Consider the following 18,519-nt stretch of genomic DNA (forward strand, 5'->3'; position numbering starts at 1 on the left):
CCTTATTATATTAAATCATGGGGCATTAAAAATAAATATATATATTTGTGATATTGAATTTTAGAATGCAAAGAACCATCAGACCTCAATATAAATGGTTTTGATATTATGTTATTTGTTCACGTACTACAACTATATTATATAAATGAATATTATTTGTATAAATTTAAGGTAGGTAAGCTGTGAACATTTTTAAAAAAAAAATTTTGGACAAATTTATTTAAACTGATATACATGAAAAAATTTATTTTTTAATAACGGACTACATATTTTATTTTTCAAACTGAATGTCCAAAATTTGTATATCTAGTTAAAACTATATATAGTAATTACCAACTTTTAAAAAATGGAAATTAAGTAGAAGATCTCAAGTTGTGATCGTGCAACCTAAAAAGATAGTGGTAGGTACGTAGGTCATAAAATTATGCAAGCACGATATCTTACAGGTCGACAAGACCCTTTATTTTTTAACCTTTTCTTTTCATGTTGTGAATTATATATAATATTTTCATTTTCAAATATTTAATTAATATAATATCCTTAATCAGACATATGTAGTCCAATCTAACAAACACGCCATAGGTTGTCACTATATATAACAAATTATTAAAGATAAAATCATCAAATTAAAGAGTGGCGATCCTAAGACTTGAGCTCAATCCAAGTCAAAACCAAACCTCTTTGTAGTTTTTTTTTTTTTTAAAGTAAACCTCTTTATAGTTAATATAGGGCAAATGCGGAATTTCTCCAATATATTTTTTCATGAAAATATATAGTATTTGTTTTTTATAACAATGCTAAGATTTGTTATTATATAATTAATGGGTAAAATTAATTTAAACAGGATTCCATGGGTGACCACGTTGCATGCTTCTTGGCAGTTATGCATGACACGTTATGAGTCCTCGCGGGTGCACCGTTACATAATTGACCGGTTCTATCGGTCAACAATGAAGCGATATAGGCGTCGAAACTCGAAAGACTAGTTGGAATGGACAGATGTCAGTGCATGTTACTGCACCCTGGGGTCCTGAGGACCTGAACGAACACGCCCGACATGAACTCTGGACGGTTGGAAACGGAATGCTGAGTTGGCATTTGCTCCGTTTGTTGCAACCCAAACGACATCTGTATCATTACTCGCACCTAACTTAGCCCTGACATTCCTTTTACGCTAAAAAGCCAGCCAAAAATTAAATAATAATAACAATCAACTTTTCGGCGGGGGCCCACCACCTGGACGGTTCTGTCCCTTTCTTTGTATCATTTACCGACTGTATCCCAAATGTATAATCTCACGAATGCGAGTGGTATTTGTGGAATTTAATATGAATATAGCTTTCTGATAAACGTACACGTTTAAAAAAGTCCTAAAAATCAAATTACTGGATTTTAAAAATTAATACTCTTTCCACGAATAATTTAAGGAAAAATATTACCATGTAAGAGTATAATTAAATTTTGTTTCTTGAACTTATTGGTTGAATAATATATCATTTGGTTTATGCTTCGTTTGGTTACATAATTCAGATAAAATATTTTTTTAAAAATTAAATAAAACATTATCATAATATTATTTTTATTTTAAAATTTTTAAAATTTAAATTATTTATTATATTTTGTATAAGAGTTTATGAAAATTGTAATAATTATATGAGATGAAATGAAATGAGATAATTTAATTTTGTATAACCAAATCAACCATTTTATAATTTGTGAATTTGCTGTCCCATTTTCAACTTATGCTGTAATAAGTGCAATATGCTCTATTAATAAAAAATAAAAATAAAACAACTAAATTTCAAAATAAGGAAACATTGTACTTTCATTAAATTAAAAACTTTTATATTATTATAAATTAATATTTAGATAAATAATTTTACTATCATGATATTTTATAATAAAAAAAAATGTACATATACCATCAATTAGGCAAACTACTTAAAAAATACTGGTTAAAAAAATAAATAAAATGTCAAGAAACAGACGGTTCAAAGGTTTTTACTTTTTAGGACAACCAGGCACATGCTTTACTGATTTGCCCCTTTGGTCAGACGTAGGGAGTGGGGGGCCATTTCCACGAATGCCAGGTGGGTATATCCGTCTTCACAAAGCAACCGAAAGCGAGCCAGCTGTTTCCACTACGAACGTGACTCGTAATGGGGTCCGTCCGATCTGATATTCCAAAACAATGGCCAGGATCTTGCGATAGCGCATTTGGGGTTCATTTAAGCTGAATTTCATTTGCACGAGCTTTACTCGTTTTTAAACAAGAGGGCGGGTACCTGAGCCTCTCAAAACAACAGTCCCTCGAACGGAGAGAGACGCAGAAAGAAACCAAAACAAAAGGAGAGAATTTCATCTCAAAGGTGCCTGCTTTCTCGTATCTGATTAGCATTTTCAAACGTTCACAGAGAACGCTGACGAGTGACGATCGTTTGATGTTCCAGATACTATGCTTTTTTTTTTATCTATTTTTGTGCATGATTCTTGACAATGTTGCTGCATTTTTTGTTTATTGTTTTAACTAAGAAGTAAGAAGTGATGGCTACATTCAGATCATGGATGAATTGAAATTCACTTCATAGATTAATGTGCGTGCGTTGGATCCATGGTGGGTTTTGATTATTGAGGGCATTGGATTTTGTTGTCTTCCTCTCAATGTTCTAATTTTTGTAGATGCTTTGATCATATCGAAAAATTGTTTACATTATGCAACAGTTGCCATTGTTAGCTAGTATATTTTAGATCATAGGTTAAGTTTTTTCTTTTTTCGCAAATTGGCAGTTATAAAGATTGTAGATGTCCTGTATACTTTCAAATATGCGTGCGAGAGCGGTTGCTTTCTGGTATAATTAAGTTATAATGGCTGAGCAATGGATAGGCTTATGTTGTCGAAATGGCATATATATATATATATTATTTTGAATTGAGAATGTGGGAGTCAAGGATTAGACAAACTGGCTATTACCATGAATTGGCATCAAACATTTGCATGCATTTTGCTTGGGTTGAATGATATGGATGTCATATAATGGTGAATCAAATTGCTCGTGATATGCTGTGCTATGCATAGTTATGATTTGTAATGGTCTGGTTTTTATGGAACAGGCAATAGGAAATGGCAGAAACTGAGGATATTCAGCCTCTTGTCTGTGACAATGGAACTGGAATGGTCAAGGTACTAATCCAATATCTACCGTAGTGTTCACCATTTTGTTTTGGTTCGGTTTTGGTTTCTGTCTAGTTTCAGACCTAGATTCTAATTGCATTGACGGATCTGATATTTTCAGGCTGGATTTGCTGGAGATGATGCTCCAAGGGCTGTGTTCCCTAGTATTGTAGGTCGCCCACGTCACACTGGTGTGATGGTTGGTATGGGCCAAAAGGATGCCTATGTTGGGGATGAGGCTCAGTCTAAGAGAGGTATTCTGACTTTGAAATACCCAATTGAGCATGGGATTGTTAGCAATTGGGATGACATGGAGAAGATCTGGCATCACACCTTCTACAATGAGCTTCGTGTGGCTCCAGAAGAGCATCCAGTTCTCCTCACAGAAGCGCCTCTCAACCCCAAGGCCAATCGTGAGAAAATGACTCAGATTATGTTTGAGACCTTCAATACTCCAGCAATGTATGTTGCTATTCAGGCCGTCCTTTCCCTTTATGCTAGCGGTCGTACAACTGGTGAGTAATTATCAATTATTCATATGTTCTGTTAATTTGTTTGATTTGATACATGACACTGAAAGTTTAGAAACAAAGTCTCAAGAAACTCTTGGTACAGGCAATACATTATCATGAATTTCATTAGATTCTAATGTCTGATAAATTCAAAACACACAAGAGTTTTCCCTTCATGACGTGAAACATGTTCCTGGAATTGATTTGAGAAACAAGTTATGTTCATCACAATGTTGGGGCATAATTTCTGATCGTCAGCACTTCTATGTCAGAAGTTGCTCTTCTGGCTTTTTACTCAGCCAGTTAATACATACTGGGTGAGGTTATATTACTTTCACACAATTCAACCAAATGTGTGTCTACAAAGAAATTCTGGGGAACCAAGTGATAGTGCCCTTCAAGAACTCTTAGTTCGTAGAGATGATCTCTTGCACTGTAGGTGATACTATGTGTTCATATATTTTACATTGTGCTTGTTGTCTTTTAGGTATTGTTCTGGACTCAGGGGATGGTGTGAGTCACACAGTTCCTATCTATGAGGGCTATGCCCTCCCACATGCCATCCTGCGGTTGGACCTGGCAGGCCGTGATCTCACAGATGCCCTTATGAAAATCTTGACCGAGCGTGGTTACTCTTTCACCACTACTGCTGAGCGGGAAATTGTAAGGGACATGAAGGAGAAGCTAGCCTATATTGCTCTTGACTATGAACAAGAGCTTGAGACAGCAAAGACCAGCTCAGCAGTGGAGAAGAGCTATGAGCTACCTGATGGGCAGGTGATCACCATTGGTGCTGAAAGATTCCGCTGTCCTGAAGTACTCTTCCAGCCATCCATGATCGGAATGGAGGCTGCTGGCATCCATGAAACCACATACAATTCTATCATGAAGTGCGACGTTGATATTAGGAAGGATCTCTATGGCAATATTGTTCTCAGTGGTGGTTCCACCATGTTCCCGGGCATTGCTGATAGGATGAGCAAGGAGATTACAGCATTAGCTCCAAGTAGCATGAAAATTAAAGTGGTGGCACCACCAGAGAGGAAGTACAGTGTCTGGATTGGAGGCTCCATCTTGGCATCTCTCAGCACCTTCCAACAGGTACTGTGCATTTGTGCTCACCTGTGTGTTGCTTTGCGTACCAACACGATCATTTATGCATGAAAAAAATTATATTGATGGTAATAACATAACCATTGTTCGGATGGTCATTTTCTTTTTAAAGAAAGAAAAAAGATATATTGTTTAGATGGTAATTCAAGCATTTCTGACTGAAAAAAATCCCTTCTTCTTGGTGCAGATGTGGATTGCAAAGGCAGAGTATGACGAATCTGGGCCATCAATTGTTCACAGGAAATGCTTTTAATCATGCAAAGAAAGAGGTGGGCAAAGAAATTATACGATACATTTTGGGTTACAGAGAAGCTTCCAATCAAGTGGTTGCAGACTTCCTTATTTTTATTTCTTTCCTATTTTCCATTCATGTTTGTTTCTCTATGTTTTTTCTTTTGTTATTCTGGGGCGGTGAACATGGAGACAAGCAAATTGAGTTTAAGATTCAATTTTTTTCGTAACTACTTCGTGGTAGAAGGGTTGTGTATTGTTACTGATTTGGTTTGGGGTGAAGCAGAAATTCTTTTTTGTTATAATTTATTTGAAGGATTATTTTGATTAATTATAATCTCATCCTCTTTTTTTTTGTGTGCTCTGTTTTCTGCAACACGAATGAACGATTGGTGTTTACATATTGTCGTAGTTGTAGCCTACATAGATGGATATCTACTGCTACAAACACAAGAACTTCAGTTTTTTACATGATGGGAAGTGCGTAAATTTCCACATCAACTACTTGAATACTAATCCTCTCGGTACGAATACTCATCTCTTCATGATCAGTATGCCAATCTGCGAAACACCAACGAATATGAAGGCTCTGTATCTCGCTTCTGTTTTGCATAAGCATTGACCATGAACGTATCCTAGTATTTCATGCGCCAACCCGGTGTAGGTGTCTTCATGTTGCATGGCATCAAAGGTAGAGTTGCATATGGACGAAAGATTTAAGGAGAGAATTGAAAGAACGAACGAAGATGTTCTTAATAGAAACTTTGCTAAGGGAAAAGTCCTGAGAAGAAGAGAGCTCACGGGGAAAATTTGACTGAGAAAGTGTCGTTTAATTTCGTTTCTTTCTCGCCAGGACATTGTGGTAGTTGAAGAAATAGCACTTGAACGTTATCACGAGCTAACACGACACTCGATGTTTTTACCTTTGCAGTCACTTTCGTAACGGTGAGTTCAGTTGCGCCTCGCGTCACATGTGCAAAACTTTTTTGCGAGGTTGAAGATGTTAGTGGGAAAATAACACTTGCAAACGAGAAAAAGAGTCTGGGTTTTTTTGTCCATCACGAGTGCTAGTTTTGTGGGTTTGTTTTCACAATTCATCTCATCTAATTATTATAATTTTCTTAAATTTATATAAAATAAAATAAATAATTCAACATTTTTAAATTTCAAAACAAAAATTATATTTAAAAAATATATTCTAACAATATTTTATTCAATTTTTAATCTAAAGTTGGAGAAAAAAAAGTTGTCTAATTTTTTTTCAATAATAATTTTTAAGGTAATAGACAGAACTGGACGAGCAATACAATTATTCATTTTAAATTTTGTCGTCTCTAATCACGTATCAATTGATATGATCGAGAATGATAAAATTTAAAGAAAAACCAACTTTCTCTCGAGTTGAATCCTGAATTACATATGTTCTAATAAACGGTAGTGTTTGTAAAAACAAAACAGGTGTACATTAATTTCTTGTAATGCAAAACGACATCCCAGTTCGCTCCAATATCAAGACATGTACAACATTTACCAAACTCATTCAATTAAAGCAATGTTCAATAACAACAAATTTATTCAAACAAACTGTATAATTGCACAACGTCTGAGTGTATACAGACCCCCAACATAAGAAACTCCAAAAAAAAAGAAAAAAAAAATCCCTAGATTTCCTTACAAGGACCATCGAAAGGTTGCATATCTTATGGAAAAACAGGTTCCAACTTTGCTTGTAGAAGAAACTTGAAAAGGACAAAGTGAAGACTCAAAGAAATGATTATGGCGTTGCAAAAAACGTTGAATGAACAATTAAAAGGCTTTATGAACCCATCTTCTTGTACCAGACTGAGCCATTCAAGTTGCCTGGTACTTATTTAAGATAATGGACCAAGCACTCACATCAATCCCTGAAGAATATTGAAATTTGATGGACCAACCGTGTCAATGAAGCCTTTTACTGACAGCTCTGGTACAGATATTTTCTTACCCAGCAACTCATGGTCTATGAAGATAACGACAACTGTAATATCATCGTGAAAGAACCGCCTGACCCCCTTTTCAACCTTTTTGAGATCATCATATCTCATCTCCCTTTTCCTAGCTGCTGCGTTTAAAGCTGCTTTGAGAAGTCTCCTTGCGATTCCCTGATATTACAGGAAAACAAATAAAGGGGCGAAAATTACCGTCTCAAATAGAAAGGGCTAAGTATGACGAAAGAGGTGCAATAAAAGAAAAAACATACAGATCGAGGGTTATTATGCACAATATCAGCAGCTTCCTGATTTGTTATGTGTTCCCAAAGTCCATCGGATGCAAATATGAGAAATTTGTCTTTGGGTTGTAAAACTCTTGTACATACAGATGGTTCAGATGTCAGCACAGGTCGACGGATAGGTTCAGAAAGGTGGAATCGCGGAAATGAAGGATCGAGAGAAAACTCTGGCCTCTTCAAGTATGCATCACCTATAGATCTAGATACCTGAGACCAATGCAAGTTAAATAGTTACAACCAAAGTAATTGTCGCTGATCAGTGTAGCAGGCACAAAATTTAAAAAATGAGAGCTAATCAAAGACATAAGTTGGTACAAATATCTCTATGCATGGACTTGACTATTCAAGAAAAAGGTCACATAGCTTCTGTGACATTTTAAACAAGATAAAATAATAATAATAATAATAATAATCTTACATGCAATTAAAATTAGGTTATAGAGCACCAAAAAAATCAACCTACTCCCACAAGATCTTTGAATTTGTTGAAGGTTCCAATAACCACAGCATCCATTTGGACTAACCTTCAAATTCAGAAAATCTTAAAAACTATCCATGTATGTACAAATGTCTCAGAAAATATATTAATACTATGAATTATTTATTCAAAAATAAAGAGACTAACGATAGCAATAAAAACCTAACAATAAGTTTTCTAAAACCCATGGAAAGCAGAAAACTATAATTGGGTAAGAAGATTTTTTCTGTAAGCCTGTTCAATTTGTGATCAATTTGAACTAATGACTTAAGTGCCTAAGGTTTCCATAAAACTGCATCACCAGAGATGAAAGATATACCATGAGTGCCCCATGATGAGGCCATGTGCCCCAGTCAATAAAAAGTCTTAATTCTGTGGGGGGTTTGTGTGAATGTTCATCCACAAGCACATATATGTGTGCAATGGAGGCATATAAATGTATTTAGGTACAAAGACATATCTAATGACTTAAAAAATTCAGAAGTGCAATCAATTTAGAGAAACGGGAATCTTTTCGAGAACATATCTTCAAAAACAATTAGGAACGTACACTATTTGGGGCAAAAAGAAATCACAGAAGAAGATAACCACTAAAGTAAGAGCCAACCTGAATGATGCCTTTGATACGCCAGACTCCATGCTTCATGACTACAACATGTGAATCATCTGGATGCCTGGACCTGAGTTCTTGTCTAACTTCCTCCATACTTGCATTGTGATCCCTGGTCAATTGCTCAGCAATTATCTTATTAGATCTACCTAAAGAACCAATAACAGCTCGAGAATCACCCAAGTTGGCAACATATAATGTTCCTCTCCAGATCACCCCAACCAGGCAACAAGAACCAATTGCAGCAATTAGTGGTTTTATTCCCCATGTCCTACGAACAAGACCAAGGAACCCATCCTCAGTTGCAGAGAAAGCACTCCGGAGGACATCTTCAGATATGGTTCCATTTTCTTGAGCAAGTCCTGTAGAACAAAAGATCAGATTCACCACTTGAGATTCAAAACTACCTAAAATCAATAAAGAAATAAAGGGTGACACATGGAGTAAGAAAGAAATAAGCAATAATGCAACCTAAAGAACATAGGAACATATCTAACTGCCTGCTTTAACATAACTTCTGACTAAATTTACATGAAATCCACTTCATATTTTTTTTCATTAAAATAATACCAGGTGGAGGAAAATAGCACTAACCATCATCAGTACAACTATACCAAGAACAAGATGAAAATCCAGCACTTACAACATTGTAAACCATAAAAATCCAGATCCAATAGTCAAACAATTATAAAAGCATGATGTAGACCTCATATTCCTTGAAGTCAAAATATTCATTTTATTTTTCCCAAAGCCAGAGTCAAGTGTAACCCTATCTTAATATAAACAGCCTGTTATTCAGAAAACCAATAATTTTCAAATAGGAAAAACCAAAGCCCTCAATAACATTGAAACTCTTGACTAGAAGCATAGATACACAAATGCCAGACCGATTACTTGGATGAGAAAAAAACACTGCCAGTTTTTCTCCCGTAAAGTCTGGGAAGATAGAATAACATGCCAGCTAAGCATTTTCTTTTCGTTCCTTCTTTTATCAGTAAAAGATTTTTCTTTGGTTCCTTTAATTTTCTCCAGTTCTTTTTGGTTCTCATATGTACCGAACAACAAAGAGAAATGTTCACAAGGGGTTCGAAACTGCTGTATTCATCACTTTCTGCATTCAACCCACTTTTCCAAGTCTATAACTGCATTAGTTTGCATGGAAGTTGGATTTCAGTACTGGAATCACAGCCCTATTTTCTAGATTCATCAATAGGTGACTTGTGAATTTTCAATAACTTTTGAATCAAACTACCTTTTATCCAAGTGAACCAAGCATCAAGGGTTATCAGCATTAAATTCCAAGTACCCTCAATGTACTAAAATAAATCTACAACAAAATTGAGATCGTCCCAATTTCACAAAATTGGAAAACCAATTAAAAATTTATGCACAATTCATACGAAACCCCAAAAACCTAAATATTCGACTCCAGTCAACATTGATACAACGAAACCCAATCTTTGATAAACTCAACCACCATGAATCACACACCAAGCAGGAAGAGAAACAAACACAACAAATTCGCCGTAAACTACATACATTAGCTTTAGTAAAAATTACTACCAAAACCATTTAACCCAATAGAAAACTCATTGATCTGCCAACAAAAATTAGAATATATATAAAATAACAAACATGAAGATTCATCCTGCAAATTAGTTCAAGGCTAAATAACTTACTCAGATTACCAACATACCACCCAGCAAAGATATACTGTCACCGAAACAGACCAATAAACCAAACAAAAGAATGAAACTCAGGAGGAACTCAAAGACTCACTGAGTAGATGAAGAAAAAGATGGTCTCGGATAAAGCGAGACGCTTCGGGGCCGCCATGGCCGTCGTAAACGCCGACAAAGGTGGCGTTTTGGCCGGTCTCAACCTGGCTATGATCCTCGATGACCTCATTGGCCTGGACCACGGCGAAGGAGAACTCGCCTAAGGAGTGCTTCTCGAGGTCTCGACACCAGAGGAGCGAGTCACCGAGCATAGAATCAACGTCATTAATATCATCCTTGTTCATACGGGCATACCGCCTTACTGGCTTCCAACACGCCGACGCCATCCTTGCCAGCCACGAGAACATCCCTCATTTCCCTCACAAGCAAGGCGCGGAGAATTCAGAAGTGAAAAAACAAATCGTTTTGCAGAAGAACCAGAAAGGTATGACTTTGTGTAGCAAAAAGTAAGAAATTTAAGGAAGATGCGAGAGACCCAGTATATATTTATCGCCCCCCGTTTTCTTCTTTAAATTATGGAAGAGGTTACTGAAGAGTGAGTGATGGATCAAAGTAGAGAGAGAGAGAGAGAGAGAGGCAGTGAAATCAAAGATAGCAAATTTGATGAGAGAGGGTGAAGAAAATGTGATGGTGGGTTGCACGGGAGAGGAAAGAGGTTGGTTTGGGGATCAGAGTGAAGAGAAAGAGTGCGTGTGGTAATGGATGAAGGAATCTGCGTGTGCAGAGTGTCTTTGTGAGAGAGGAAAAAGTTGGAAATTCTGGTTTCCGGCTAGAGAGAGGGGTTTTACAGAGAGGGGAAAGGAAATAGTAAGAGGAAATGATAGGTGGGTTGGAGGAGAAGGGAAAGTTGACAAAAAGCGTGTGAGGAGAGAGAGAGAGAGAGAGATGCTAATTAGCAGAGTATATTAATTTTTCTTGGGAAAATCCGTTTGTTAACAAAAGCCAACAGGGAGTATTATTTCATTTCATTACACCTTTTGGTCCTAAAATCATTTTTTTATTATTCCAATTCTAATTTGTTATATTCAGCCGAGATTAGTGGATGTAGGACCCGCTTCCATTCATCTTGGCCCCACAAATATTTAAAAAAAATAAAAAAAAAAGACATTTACCTTTTACTAGAGGGCCCAACCGGGTTCGAACCGGTGACCTCTTGATCTGCAGTCAAATGCTCTACCACTGAGCTATGGACCCTTGTATATTAAAAAATATTATTTTATTTAAAAGAAGGAAGACGCGATGAAAATGCATCTGCAATTATGTAAAGAGTTTGCATCTGGTGCATATGCTTGCCAGATTATATATGTTGCTCCAATGCAGCTGCACCCATCTGGTGTTGTAAGATGAACTATAATGTGGGCAAAGGACACGTGTGAGAGTTGAGTAAGTGTGGCTTACAAATTGACACAACTCTGTTGTCTAGAAGGAAAAAGCAGGATGAGTAATAGTTGTGTTAGAGGTATGTTGTTTTCGTCCAACGGGCGAAACACACATGCGACCTGTGAATCAACTTTTTCTTGTGCTTGCACATTCACAAAAGCCCCCCCCATTTATTGTTTTCACCCCTTCAGCTTACCTACATCTTCTCATCTCTTCCCAAAGAGAGTACCAAATTGTACAGTTAGCATTTATCATTTTTGTTGCTGCCAACCCATTAAATTCGACGGCTCTGATCTCGTTAATATCATACGAACAACTGCTCACCAGAAAAATCAGTGTCATATTTTAAAATATGTTGTGAAATGTTGTATTGTGCGGGTATCATTAATCAACCTATATTTCAATTTTCAACCATGCCTAATGTCTCCAAATGGTTCAAGCTTCTCTTTAGTATTTCAATATGAAAAATTCTAGACATAAGCTTCACACCTTACACACCACTTAAAAATATATAATTTTATTTTTTTACCCTCATATTTCATATCATATAAGAATAAAAAAATAAAATTACATATTTTTATATAGTATGTAGGAGTATGAGACTTCTGTATAGTACAACTCTTTCAATAATACCTGGGCCTAACTACTCGAACTTCTCTTATCCATATTATTGTAAAATTCTAAACAGAAATCCATTTTAAGGAAGATAGGGGAAAGTTCCAACCCATTTAAAAACTTCAAAATGTAAATAACGCGTGATATCTTGTGCATAAGTTCATACTTCATAGCATACTTCAGTTTTTGTTACTCTCTGTTTCGATTCACCCTGGTTTCCGGGCAAAGAGTACTACTTTTTGCTTGTGAATTATTGGCTTATTCTGCAAATCTTTCTACTATATACGCAACTGTGCTCCATGCCAACAAATTGTCCTTTTTTTTTTTTTTTACTTTAGAGCTCCGAGTACAACTGGACAACGTACTGTAAAGATGGATGCCCATTTATCATCTCAATATTCACAGGCGTGTTAGAGAGAGAGAGCGGGTGAGAACTGAATCGTCTTGATTTATTCCTTATTGGTTTGGTGAAATGAATACTAATATACTTACAAATACAAGATATGAAATTTAATGCCAATGTACAAATGGCGTACTAGCATTTCCCCTTCCCATCTAAAGGCAGTAATGGCACATCGAAAAGCTTTAAAATCCCAAGTAAGAGAGAGCTCAAGCTCAATCTAAACAATGTCATTTATCAAACGCTTATGCCGGTGGTAATGCTTCTCCATAAAAACTTTTGAGGCCCCTTCTACGGTTTTATGCCATGTCTGCACACATTTTTCCATAGGTAACCCATTAGAGAAGAATAAGAATGAAGAAAAAAAGATGTATGATATCAACAGAAATGTATATATATACATATAATTGTATATGTAAGATTTGAAACATAGCAGTATTTTTTTTTTATAAAAAGAAAACAGCGCATTTGAAGGGTAATACAAGCAATTAATAAGCTCACCTTCTCAATTCTCCCCAAGATGGATTTGTTATCCCTTGCCCTGAAGGATGACCTCCCAATCCCAAGTTGCCGAAGCAATGCTGACCTCCTTTTCACTGCCAGAGGAAGAAGCGACCTCCTCTCTAGTAAGCTCGTACTACCATTTGATGGGCTCTCACACTGATCACCTTCTCTCATTCTCGTTCTCCTGCTCCTTTTCCGGGGCTTTGACACCCTCAACTCTTTCCTTCCCGGTGCCTCTTCAGCGGAATCCGAATCCAGTTCGGCAAACTTTCTGAGCAGTTCATCGGAGGACTTCTTGTTCACATGTTGAACCTTGGCGGGGCTAGAGGAGTCCATTATCGAAAAAGAGAGAAAAATATGTATGAGTTCAGTCAGGGATGTGAAAATGAAATGCATAAATATATGGGGGAGGGCCAATAATACGTTGGGTTTGTGTCTTATTACATGAAAAATGGACCGTTGGGGAAGGCAAATAATGATTTGAATAATGCCAAGGCAAAAATATAGCCGTTGGAGAAAGCAAAGGTGCCTAATAGGTCAATGATGTTAGGCACGTCAGACGCTGATAGGGAAATAAACGTATTCGAATTAGATAAGATGGGCAAATTGCCACCCAATATCATTGATGACACATGTTGGTGCCGCCTAGTGTGGTAAGTGGCATACAAATTGGATCTGGTTCGAATCTCGGCCACCATATTTTTTATATGGGTTTGGGATATCATTTTTAATTTATTGTTTGAAAGCCATCTGTTCGTCTTTTCATGTATAAACATTTAATTATACCTTACATTATTAACTGAAAACTACTTTTTTAAAAAAAAATTAATAATAAAAAAAAAAGAATATCAATCGAGGTTGAACAATTGAAGCACCATGAGAGTCCAATGCTTTGAGTATTAAGAATTGGTAAGGAAAATGTATGCATCCGCACCCAACATCAACGAAAGAGTTCTTTGAACATTAATTTATAATATACTTGGGGACAAAAGGCATTGATGTATCCTATGTTACAACCATGGTTATTTTCTCGGGAGTTTGTTTTTACAATCATTTTTATTTCATCTCATCTAATCATTACAACTTTTTTAAATTCTAAAACAAAAATAATATTAAAAAAATATATTCTAATAATATTTTATTCAACTTTCAACTTTTACCTTAACTCATCTTATCTCATCTACGAAAACAAATGAGGCGTAAGTTAGCCGCTTTCAAAAGTCTGAGAACCTTTAGTCGTGTCAAATTGGAAAATTGGATAGAAAAACATTGAATTCATATCACTATCATTAAATAACTTGTCAATGAACTTCAAGGCTCCTATAAGTTTGAGAAAAATGATAAACTTACAACTATTACATTTCCACGGTCGAGCCCCCTTTGACATATTTTCATGGTCGACCGTTTTTCTGGCATCCAGAAGTAAAAATGAAGGTAAACCAGATCATACTTGATTTAAGGGGAAGCTCTATCTGAGGTGGTAGGCCAGCCTCTAGGACATCTTGAAACAAAATGTCGCCAGCGTCAGTTTCCTTTCCATGCAAAGCAACAACAATGCCTATCATGCGCACCATGTCAATGCCAATAAACATGCTTTATACAGATAATGGTTTATACCAAGTTGTACTTCTGGGAAAAAAAATACAAGACAGACCAACCACAACTCAAATTTTAGGCAAAGCTGAGAAGAATAAGAATAAGAGAGTTGATCGTTCCCTGCTAATTCCGCACATAAATTTCACATACTTTGATGAAAACTATCCAATCAATTGTACTACAAAGACCAATTAGACTTATATTATGATTTGAAAGAACAGCTCAACAAGCCAAGGTCCTTTGGACCAATGGCATAAGATCTGATCTGGTATCCAAAGGACAATCAGGTTCGAATCCCCCACCCCCTGTATAAAAAAAGAACAAAAAAAAGAACATCACAACAAAAGCTGCATTCATCATGCTAGAAATAAGGAACATTTAAAAGGAGTAATGAACTTAATAGATTAAGCCCCCATAGAATATCTCCACCTAAAGGTGGACTAAATTGCTAGAATGACAAACTGTAATGCAACTAAAGATGACTGAAATCACACTGGCTCGAAAAAACATGAGCAACTCATTGACAAAAGAAAATTTCCCAATAGCTTCAAAAAAACTAGTTTACTACGATCAGATTCTGAAAACGAATTTTCTTCCGACGGTATGATATGTTTATCATGAAACAAACTTGTTACATATACAGATGCTAAGGGCACATTCCCAGCAAGCTTAACTCTTCCACTATTTTCTTCTAAAACCAGCTTATCATCTGGGTGCATAAAATTATGAGGCTTGAGAAGTCGAGTCGCAGATCTCTGTAGATTGCAATGAAAAGCTATTCCTTCTAAAACTCCAATCTCAATCATGAAAACCAAATATGACTAAAGAAAAGGACAGATAAATAAAGTCATTCATAGTCGATCACAATTGACAATACCTCCTCGGAGTACTCATCCAGGACACAAGGTTTGAGTTTCATGTGCTTGTTCAGGGTTCCAGCTAGGATGCATTCCTTGCCTTCTTCCAATCCAATTGCAAACTGTGCAAACTGCAAACCCAACAAATCTCTAAATTACTCCACCGAACTCTATTTATCTAATTAATAGTACCTTGTTTAGACCTAACAAACAAACAAGCAATTCTTAGGTTGTGAAATTTATGATAAAAACCTAAACTAGGCATTCGAGATGCCCCACAAAATGAACGGTAAATCCATGGCCTCAATTCTCAACCAATAAAATATAGCCACCGTAAACCGGTGAATTTGAGGCCTCATTTGGATGGTCACATGAAATGAAATGAGATGAACAATCTCTAAATGGTAGTGAGATAGTTTGTAAATAATAGTGAAATAGTTTGAGTTAAAATTTTTATTGAGTTTTGAGAAATAAGAGAAAAAAAAAATTAAATAAAAATATTATAAAGTTAAAATATTATTTTTTAATATTATTTTTGTTTTGTAATTTGAGAACGTTGAACTTTTTATCTTTTGTATTTTCTATAGAAGTTTGAAAAAATTATAATAATTAGATGAAAATGTATGAAAGAGAAATTGAAAAGTGTATATGTTTTAGTAGTATTTTTTTTTGATAAGTTTTTAGTAGTATTTGAATGTTAAGATAAGATGAAATGAGATGAAACCTTATCAAAGAAGGGATGAATAAGCAAAAAGTGGGTGCCAAGATTTTGATTTCCTAATACCCCAAAACCCTGGTTGTAAATAACTTTTCAGTTATAAATCCGCCATTCTCAAATTCCATACGTCCCTACAAAATATCGTGTAACTAACAAAACCCACTGAGTTTACCAACACAGCATTACAAAGTCCCCAAACCCTGGATTTCACTTTGTGAGGAACATCTAAAACCTAAGTCGAATTAATAATGTACACGAGTGAGCTGAAAATTTAAAGAATAATGATACTTTGGCAATTAAAACTTACAGTTCAGATAACCCTCATGTGGTGGCACGTGTTTATTAAAAAAATACAAAAATACAAAAATAAAAATACAAAAATGGAGAGGAACCTAAGATTTGAATCTTCATTTTCTTGTGTTTTTTTACGCCCTTTTATTTTGAATATATTTTGAATTTTCTTTTTAATAAACCACGTAGCACTAAATTTAATAAACCACATATTGGTGCCATATCACACTAGGTGCCATATCAAGAAAGGTGATTTAAGAAGAGCTATGGAAGCTACACAGCTCTCTTGTTTTATTTTGGTAAAGGATATGGATTAGGAGGAATTATGTAGTCTTTGGAAAAGATTTCGAGAGGCCACACCAGGTGATAAAGGCTGCTGATTCAGATAGGGATCTTTTCATACAATCACAAATTCAAGAGGGTACTCAGCAAGTTGAAGGGGTTACTGCTAGAAGTGAATTAAGATGGAAAAGACCAAGTAACAGATGCCTCAAAGCCAATTGGGATGCATCAGTAAGCTTGCAGCAGAAGCAGACAGGTTTGAGCATAATTATAAGGGATGAATTAGGGGCTATAAGGGTCTGTGTGTGCAAAAATTTGGGATATTTAATGAAACCTGTTGTAGCAGAGGGTTTAGCCCTGAGGAAGGCAATGGAGGTCTGTGCAGAACTGGGGTTTGCGAGGGTAGAATTTGAAGGTGACTCTCAGGTTATAGTAAAGGCTACTAATAGTGATGAAGAATTTTGTACAGATTATGGGCTTTGGTGTATGATGCTCGATCAATGCTGATGGAAAGGTCTGGATGGCAGATTTTATTCACTTACAGAGAAGCAAATGGTGCTGCACATCAACTTGCAAAACTAGTTTTATTGCAAGAAGATGAGCAAATTTGGATGGAAGAGGGGAAGTTCTGTTTTTCTCAAAAAAAGAAAAAAAAAACAGAGAATAACAGTACTCAAATTTAGAACTGACGAAAATACAGAATACCAAAATGAATGAAGATTCCAGGGACCAAATTTGATTGCAGAAAAGGTTAATAAATACCCCCAAAGATTTAAAAGCAAAAGTTACCTGGTAAATGGGGTTTCCAATGGGGAACGAGGGGATGGAGTAATAACGTAAATCAAGCAACAGTCTACAGAGATAACGGAATCTGGCTCGAGTCAACACCTCGGTCATGACCGACAATCAAACACCAAGATTAAGCATCCTCCGCTCCTGTGATACGATCTTCTCTGAATAGCGCCAGCTGGCATATCTCCTGCACTTATTGTAATTGTTTATTGCAGCAACTTTATACTTTATAAATCTAAGCATCTGTACATGTAATGAGTGTTCAAATATATAAAATTATTATACCTTTCTATGGAGGAGGGTTCGCATCAAATGGAGACGAGCAAAGTAAATCTGGCTCTACTGCTGGCCCCTGTACGTCTCCTTCTGAATCTCAAAGTTCTTATCCTGCAGTCAAGAATGCCAAAGTCAAAATCACGAAAAAAAAAGAAGAATCAAACAGATGTCAAAACCGTCATCAAATTGCAGAAAGTCTATGGCGTTAGGGTTCTGAGAGACAAAAAAAAACCTCTATATGCATCAGGAGATTTAAGAATTTATTGAGAGTTGGAAAATGGCAAGAGTACAAGTTTATTGATAATTTTTTTCTATTGAAAGGGGAAAGTGCTAGTGAGATGCAAGAGTTAAAAATTAATGAATACGGAAGAGAAAGAGAGTAGTTACCAGGGAGGTATAGGAGGTAGATTGTTCTCTCTGAAGATTCTTCTCTGAGTCGACTTCCATGGCGGGAAAAGAGAAGCACCACCGAATTTCACTCACCAGTCACCAGTAAATAAAATTTTTTCCCCAAGTGTAAACTAATAAATAGAATTAATAAAACTAAAGCCATCTCAAGCAGGTTGGGGATGTAGCTCAAACGGTAGAGCGCTCGCTTTGCATGCGAGAGGCACGGGGTTCGATACCCCGCATCTCCATCGTTTCTCCTGTCCTAACTATTGTTTTAGCCAAAACGAAACATAC

The 18,519-nt window shown here is 36.1% G+C and overlaps 4 protein-coding genes and 2 non-coding genes across 9 annotated transcripts; 2 read left to right on the plus strand and 4 right to left on the minus strand.

The window, feature by feature from the left end:
- The first annotated feature begins 2,258 nt into the window (after nt 1-2,258).
- Nucleotides 2,259-5,359, plus strand: LOC109011951 (actin-like). Its single transcript, XM_018993364.2, has 5 exons — nt 2,259-2,369; nt 3,112-3,181; nt 3,294-3,687; nt 4,172-4,785; nt 4,985-5,359. Exons 2-5 carry the CDS (start codon nt 3,122-3,124, stop codon nt 5,048-5,050), a joined length of 1,134 nt encoding a protein of 377 aa, XP_018848909.1. The 5' UTR covers nt 2,259-2,369; nt 3,112-3,121; the 3' UTR covers nt 5,051-5,359.
- A 1,195-nt stretch (nt 5,360-6,554) lies between these two features.
- On the minus strand, nt 6,555-11,165 carry LOC109011952 (probable protein phosphatase 2C 68). Its single transcript, XM_018993365.2, has 4 exons — nt 10,165-11,165; nt 8,383-8,747; nt 7,268-7,504; nt 6,555-7,169 (listed from the first exon to the last, which is right to left on the minus strand). The coding sequence occupies exons 1-4, from the start codon at nt 10,469-10,471 to the stop codon at nt 6,921-6,923; spliced, it is 1,158 nt and encodes a 385-aa protein (XP_018848910.1). The 5' UTR covers nt 10,472-11,165; the 3' UTR covers nt 6,555-6,920.
- Nucleotides 11,166-11,246: 81 nt separating this feature from the next.
- Nucleotides 11,247-11,318, minus strand: TRNAC-GCA. The gene has a single exon. It is a non-coding gene; the product is annotated as a tRNA-Cys (tRNA).
- A 1,210-nt stretch (nt 11,319-12,528) lies between these two features.
- On the minus strand, nt 12,529-13,428 carry LOC109011963. The gene is made up of 2 exons (XM_018993378.2): nt 13,021-13,428; nt 12,529-12,829 (listed from the first exon to the last, which is right to left on the minus strand). Exons 1-2 carry the CDS (start codon nt 13,417-13,419, stop codon nt 12,740-12,742), a joined length of 489 nt encoding a protein of 162 aa, XP_018848923.1. The 5' UTR covers nt 13,420-13,428; the 3' UTR covers nt 12,529-12,739.
- An 858-nt stretch (nt 13,429-14,286) lies between these two features.
- On the minus strand, nt 14,287-18,304 carry LOC109011965 (DNA polymerase delta small subunit). Of its 4 annotated transcripts, none has more exons than XR_004801218.1 (5): nt 18,223-18,304; nt 17,845-17,946; nt 17,557-17,746; nt 15,497-15,607; nt 14,287-14,924 (listed from the first exon to the last, which is right to left on the minus strand). XR_004801218.1 is itself a non-coding variant. In XM_018993381.2 (5 exons), the coding sequence occupies exons 3-5, from the start codon at nt 17,662-17,664 to the stop codon at nt 15,108-15,110; spliced, it is 486 nt and encodes a 161-aa protein (XP_018848926.1). In that variant the 5' UTR covers nt 17,665-17,746; nt 17,845-17,946; nt 18,223-18,301; the 3' UTR covers nt 14,944-15,107. The 4 variants fall into 4 exon arrangements, 2 of the variants coding, with proteins under 2 accessions (XP_018848926.1, XP_018848927.1); XR_001999399.2 differs by having other exon boundaries at nt 14,356-14,581; nt 18,223-18,301; XM_018993381.2 differs by lacking the exon at nt 14,287-14,924 and adding an exon at nt 14,944-15,374 and having other exon boundaries at nt 18,223-18,301.
- A 96-nt stretch (nt 18,305-18,400) lies between these two features.
- On the plus strand, nt 18,401-18,473 carry TRNAA-UGC. The gene has a single exon. It is a non-coding gene; the product is annotated as a tRNA-Ala (tRNA).
- Nucleotides 18,474-18,519: the final 46 nt, after the last annotated feature.

Source organism: Juglans regia, chromosome 3 (genome assembly GCF_001411555.2).
Source record: "Juglans regia cultivar Chandler chromosome 3, Walnut 2.0, whole genome shotgun sequence".
Lineage (NCBI taxonomy): Eukaryota > Viridiplantae > Streptophyta > Magnoliopsida > Fagales > Juglandaceae > Juglans > Juglans regia.

Excerpts from the sequence above, each read along its gene's own strand:
- LOC109011951 (XM_018993364.2), top strand. The coding sequence starts at position 3,122 with ATGGCAGAAACTGAGGATATTCAGCCTCTTGTCTGTGACAATGGAACT. Across the intron at positions 3,688-4,171 it reads TGCTAGCGGTCGTACAACTG|GTATTGTTCTGGACTCAGGG; the intron begins GTGAGTAATTAT and ends GTTGTCTTTTAG. Across the intron at positions 4,786-4,984 it reads CTCTCAGCACCTTCCAACAG|ATGTGGATTGCAAAGGCAGA; the intron begins GTACTGTGCATT and ends TTCTTGGTGCAG.
- LOC109011952 (XM_018993365.2), bottom strand. The coding sequence starts at position 10,471 with ATGTTCTCGTGGCTGGCAAGGATGGCGTCGGCGTGTTGGAAGCCAGTA. Across the intron at positions 8,748-10,164 it reads TCTTTTTCTTCATCTACTCA|GACTTGCTCAAGAAAATGGA; the intron begins GTGAGTCTTTGA and ends TTTGTTCTACAG. Across the intron at positions 7,505-8,382 it reads GTATCAAAGGCATCATTCAG|GTATCTAGATCTATAGGTGA; the intron begins GTTGGCTCTTAC and ends CATTGGTCTCAG.
- LOC109011963 (XM_018993378.2), bottom strand. The coding sequence starts at position 13,419 with ATGCATTTCATTTTCACATCCCTGACTGAACTCATACATATTTTTCTC. Across the intron at positions 12,830-13,020 it reads TCTTGGGGAGAATTGAGAAG|ACATGGCATAAAACCGTAGA; the intron begins GTGAGCTTATTA and ends AAATGTGTGCAG.
- LOC109011965 (XM_018993381.2), bottom strand. The coding sequence starts at position 17,664 with ATGACCGAGGTGTTGACTCGAGCCAGATTCCGTTATCTCTGTAGACTG. Across the intron at positions 15,608-17,556 it reads TTGGAAACCCCATTTACCAG|TTTGCACAGTTTGCAATTGG; the intron begins GTAACTTTTGCT and ends TTGGGTTTGCAG. Across the intron at positions 15,375-15,496 it reads TGGATGAGTACTCCGAGGAG|AGATCTGCGACTCGACTTCT; the intron begins GTATTGTCAATT and ends TGCAATCTACAG.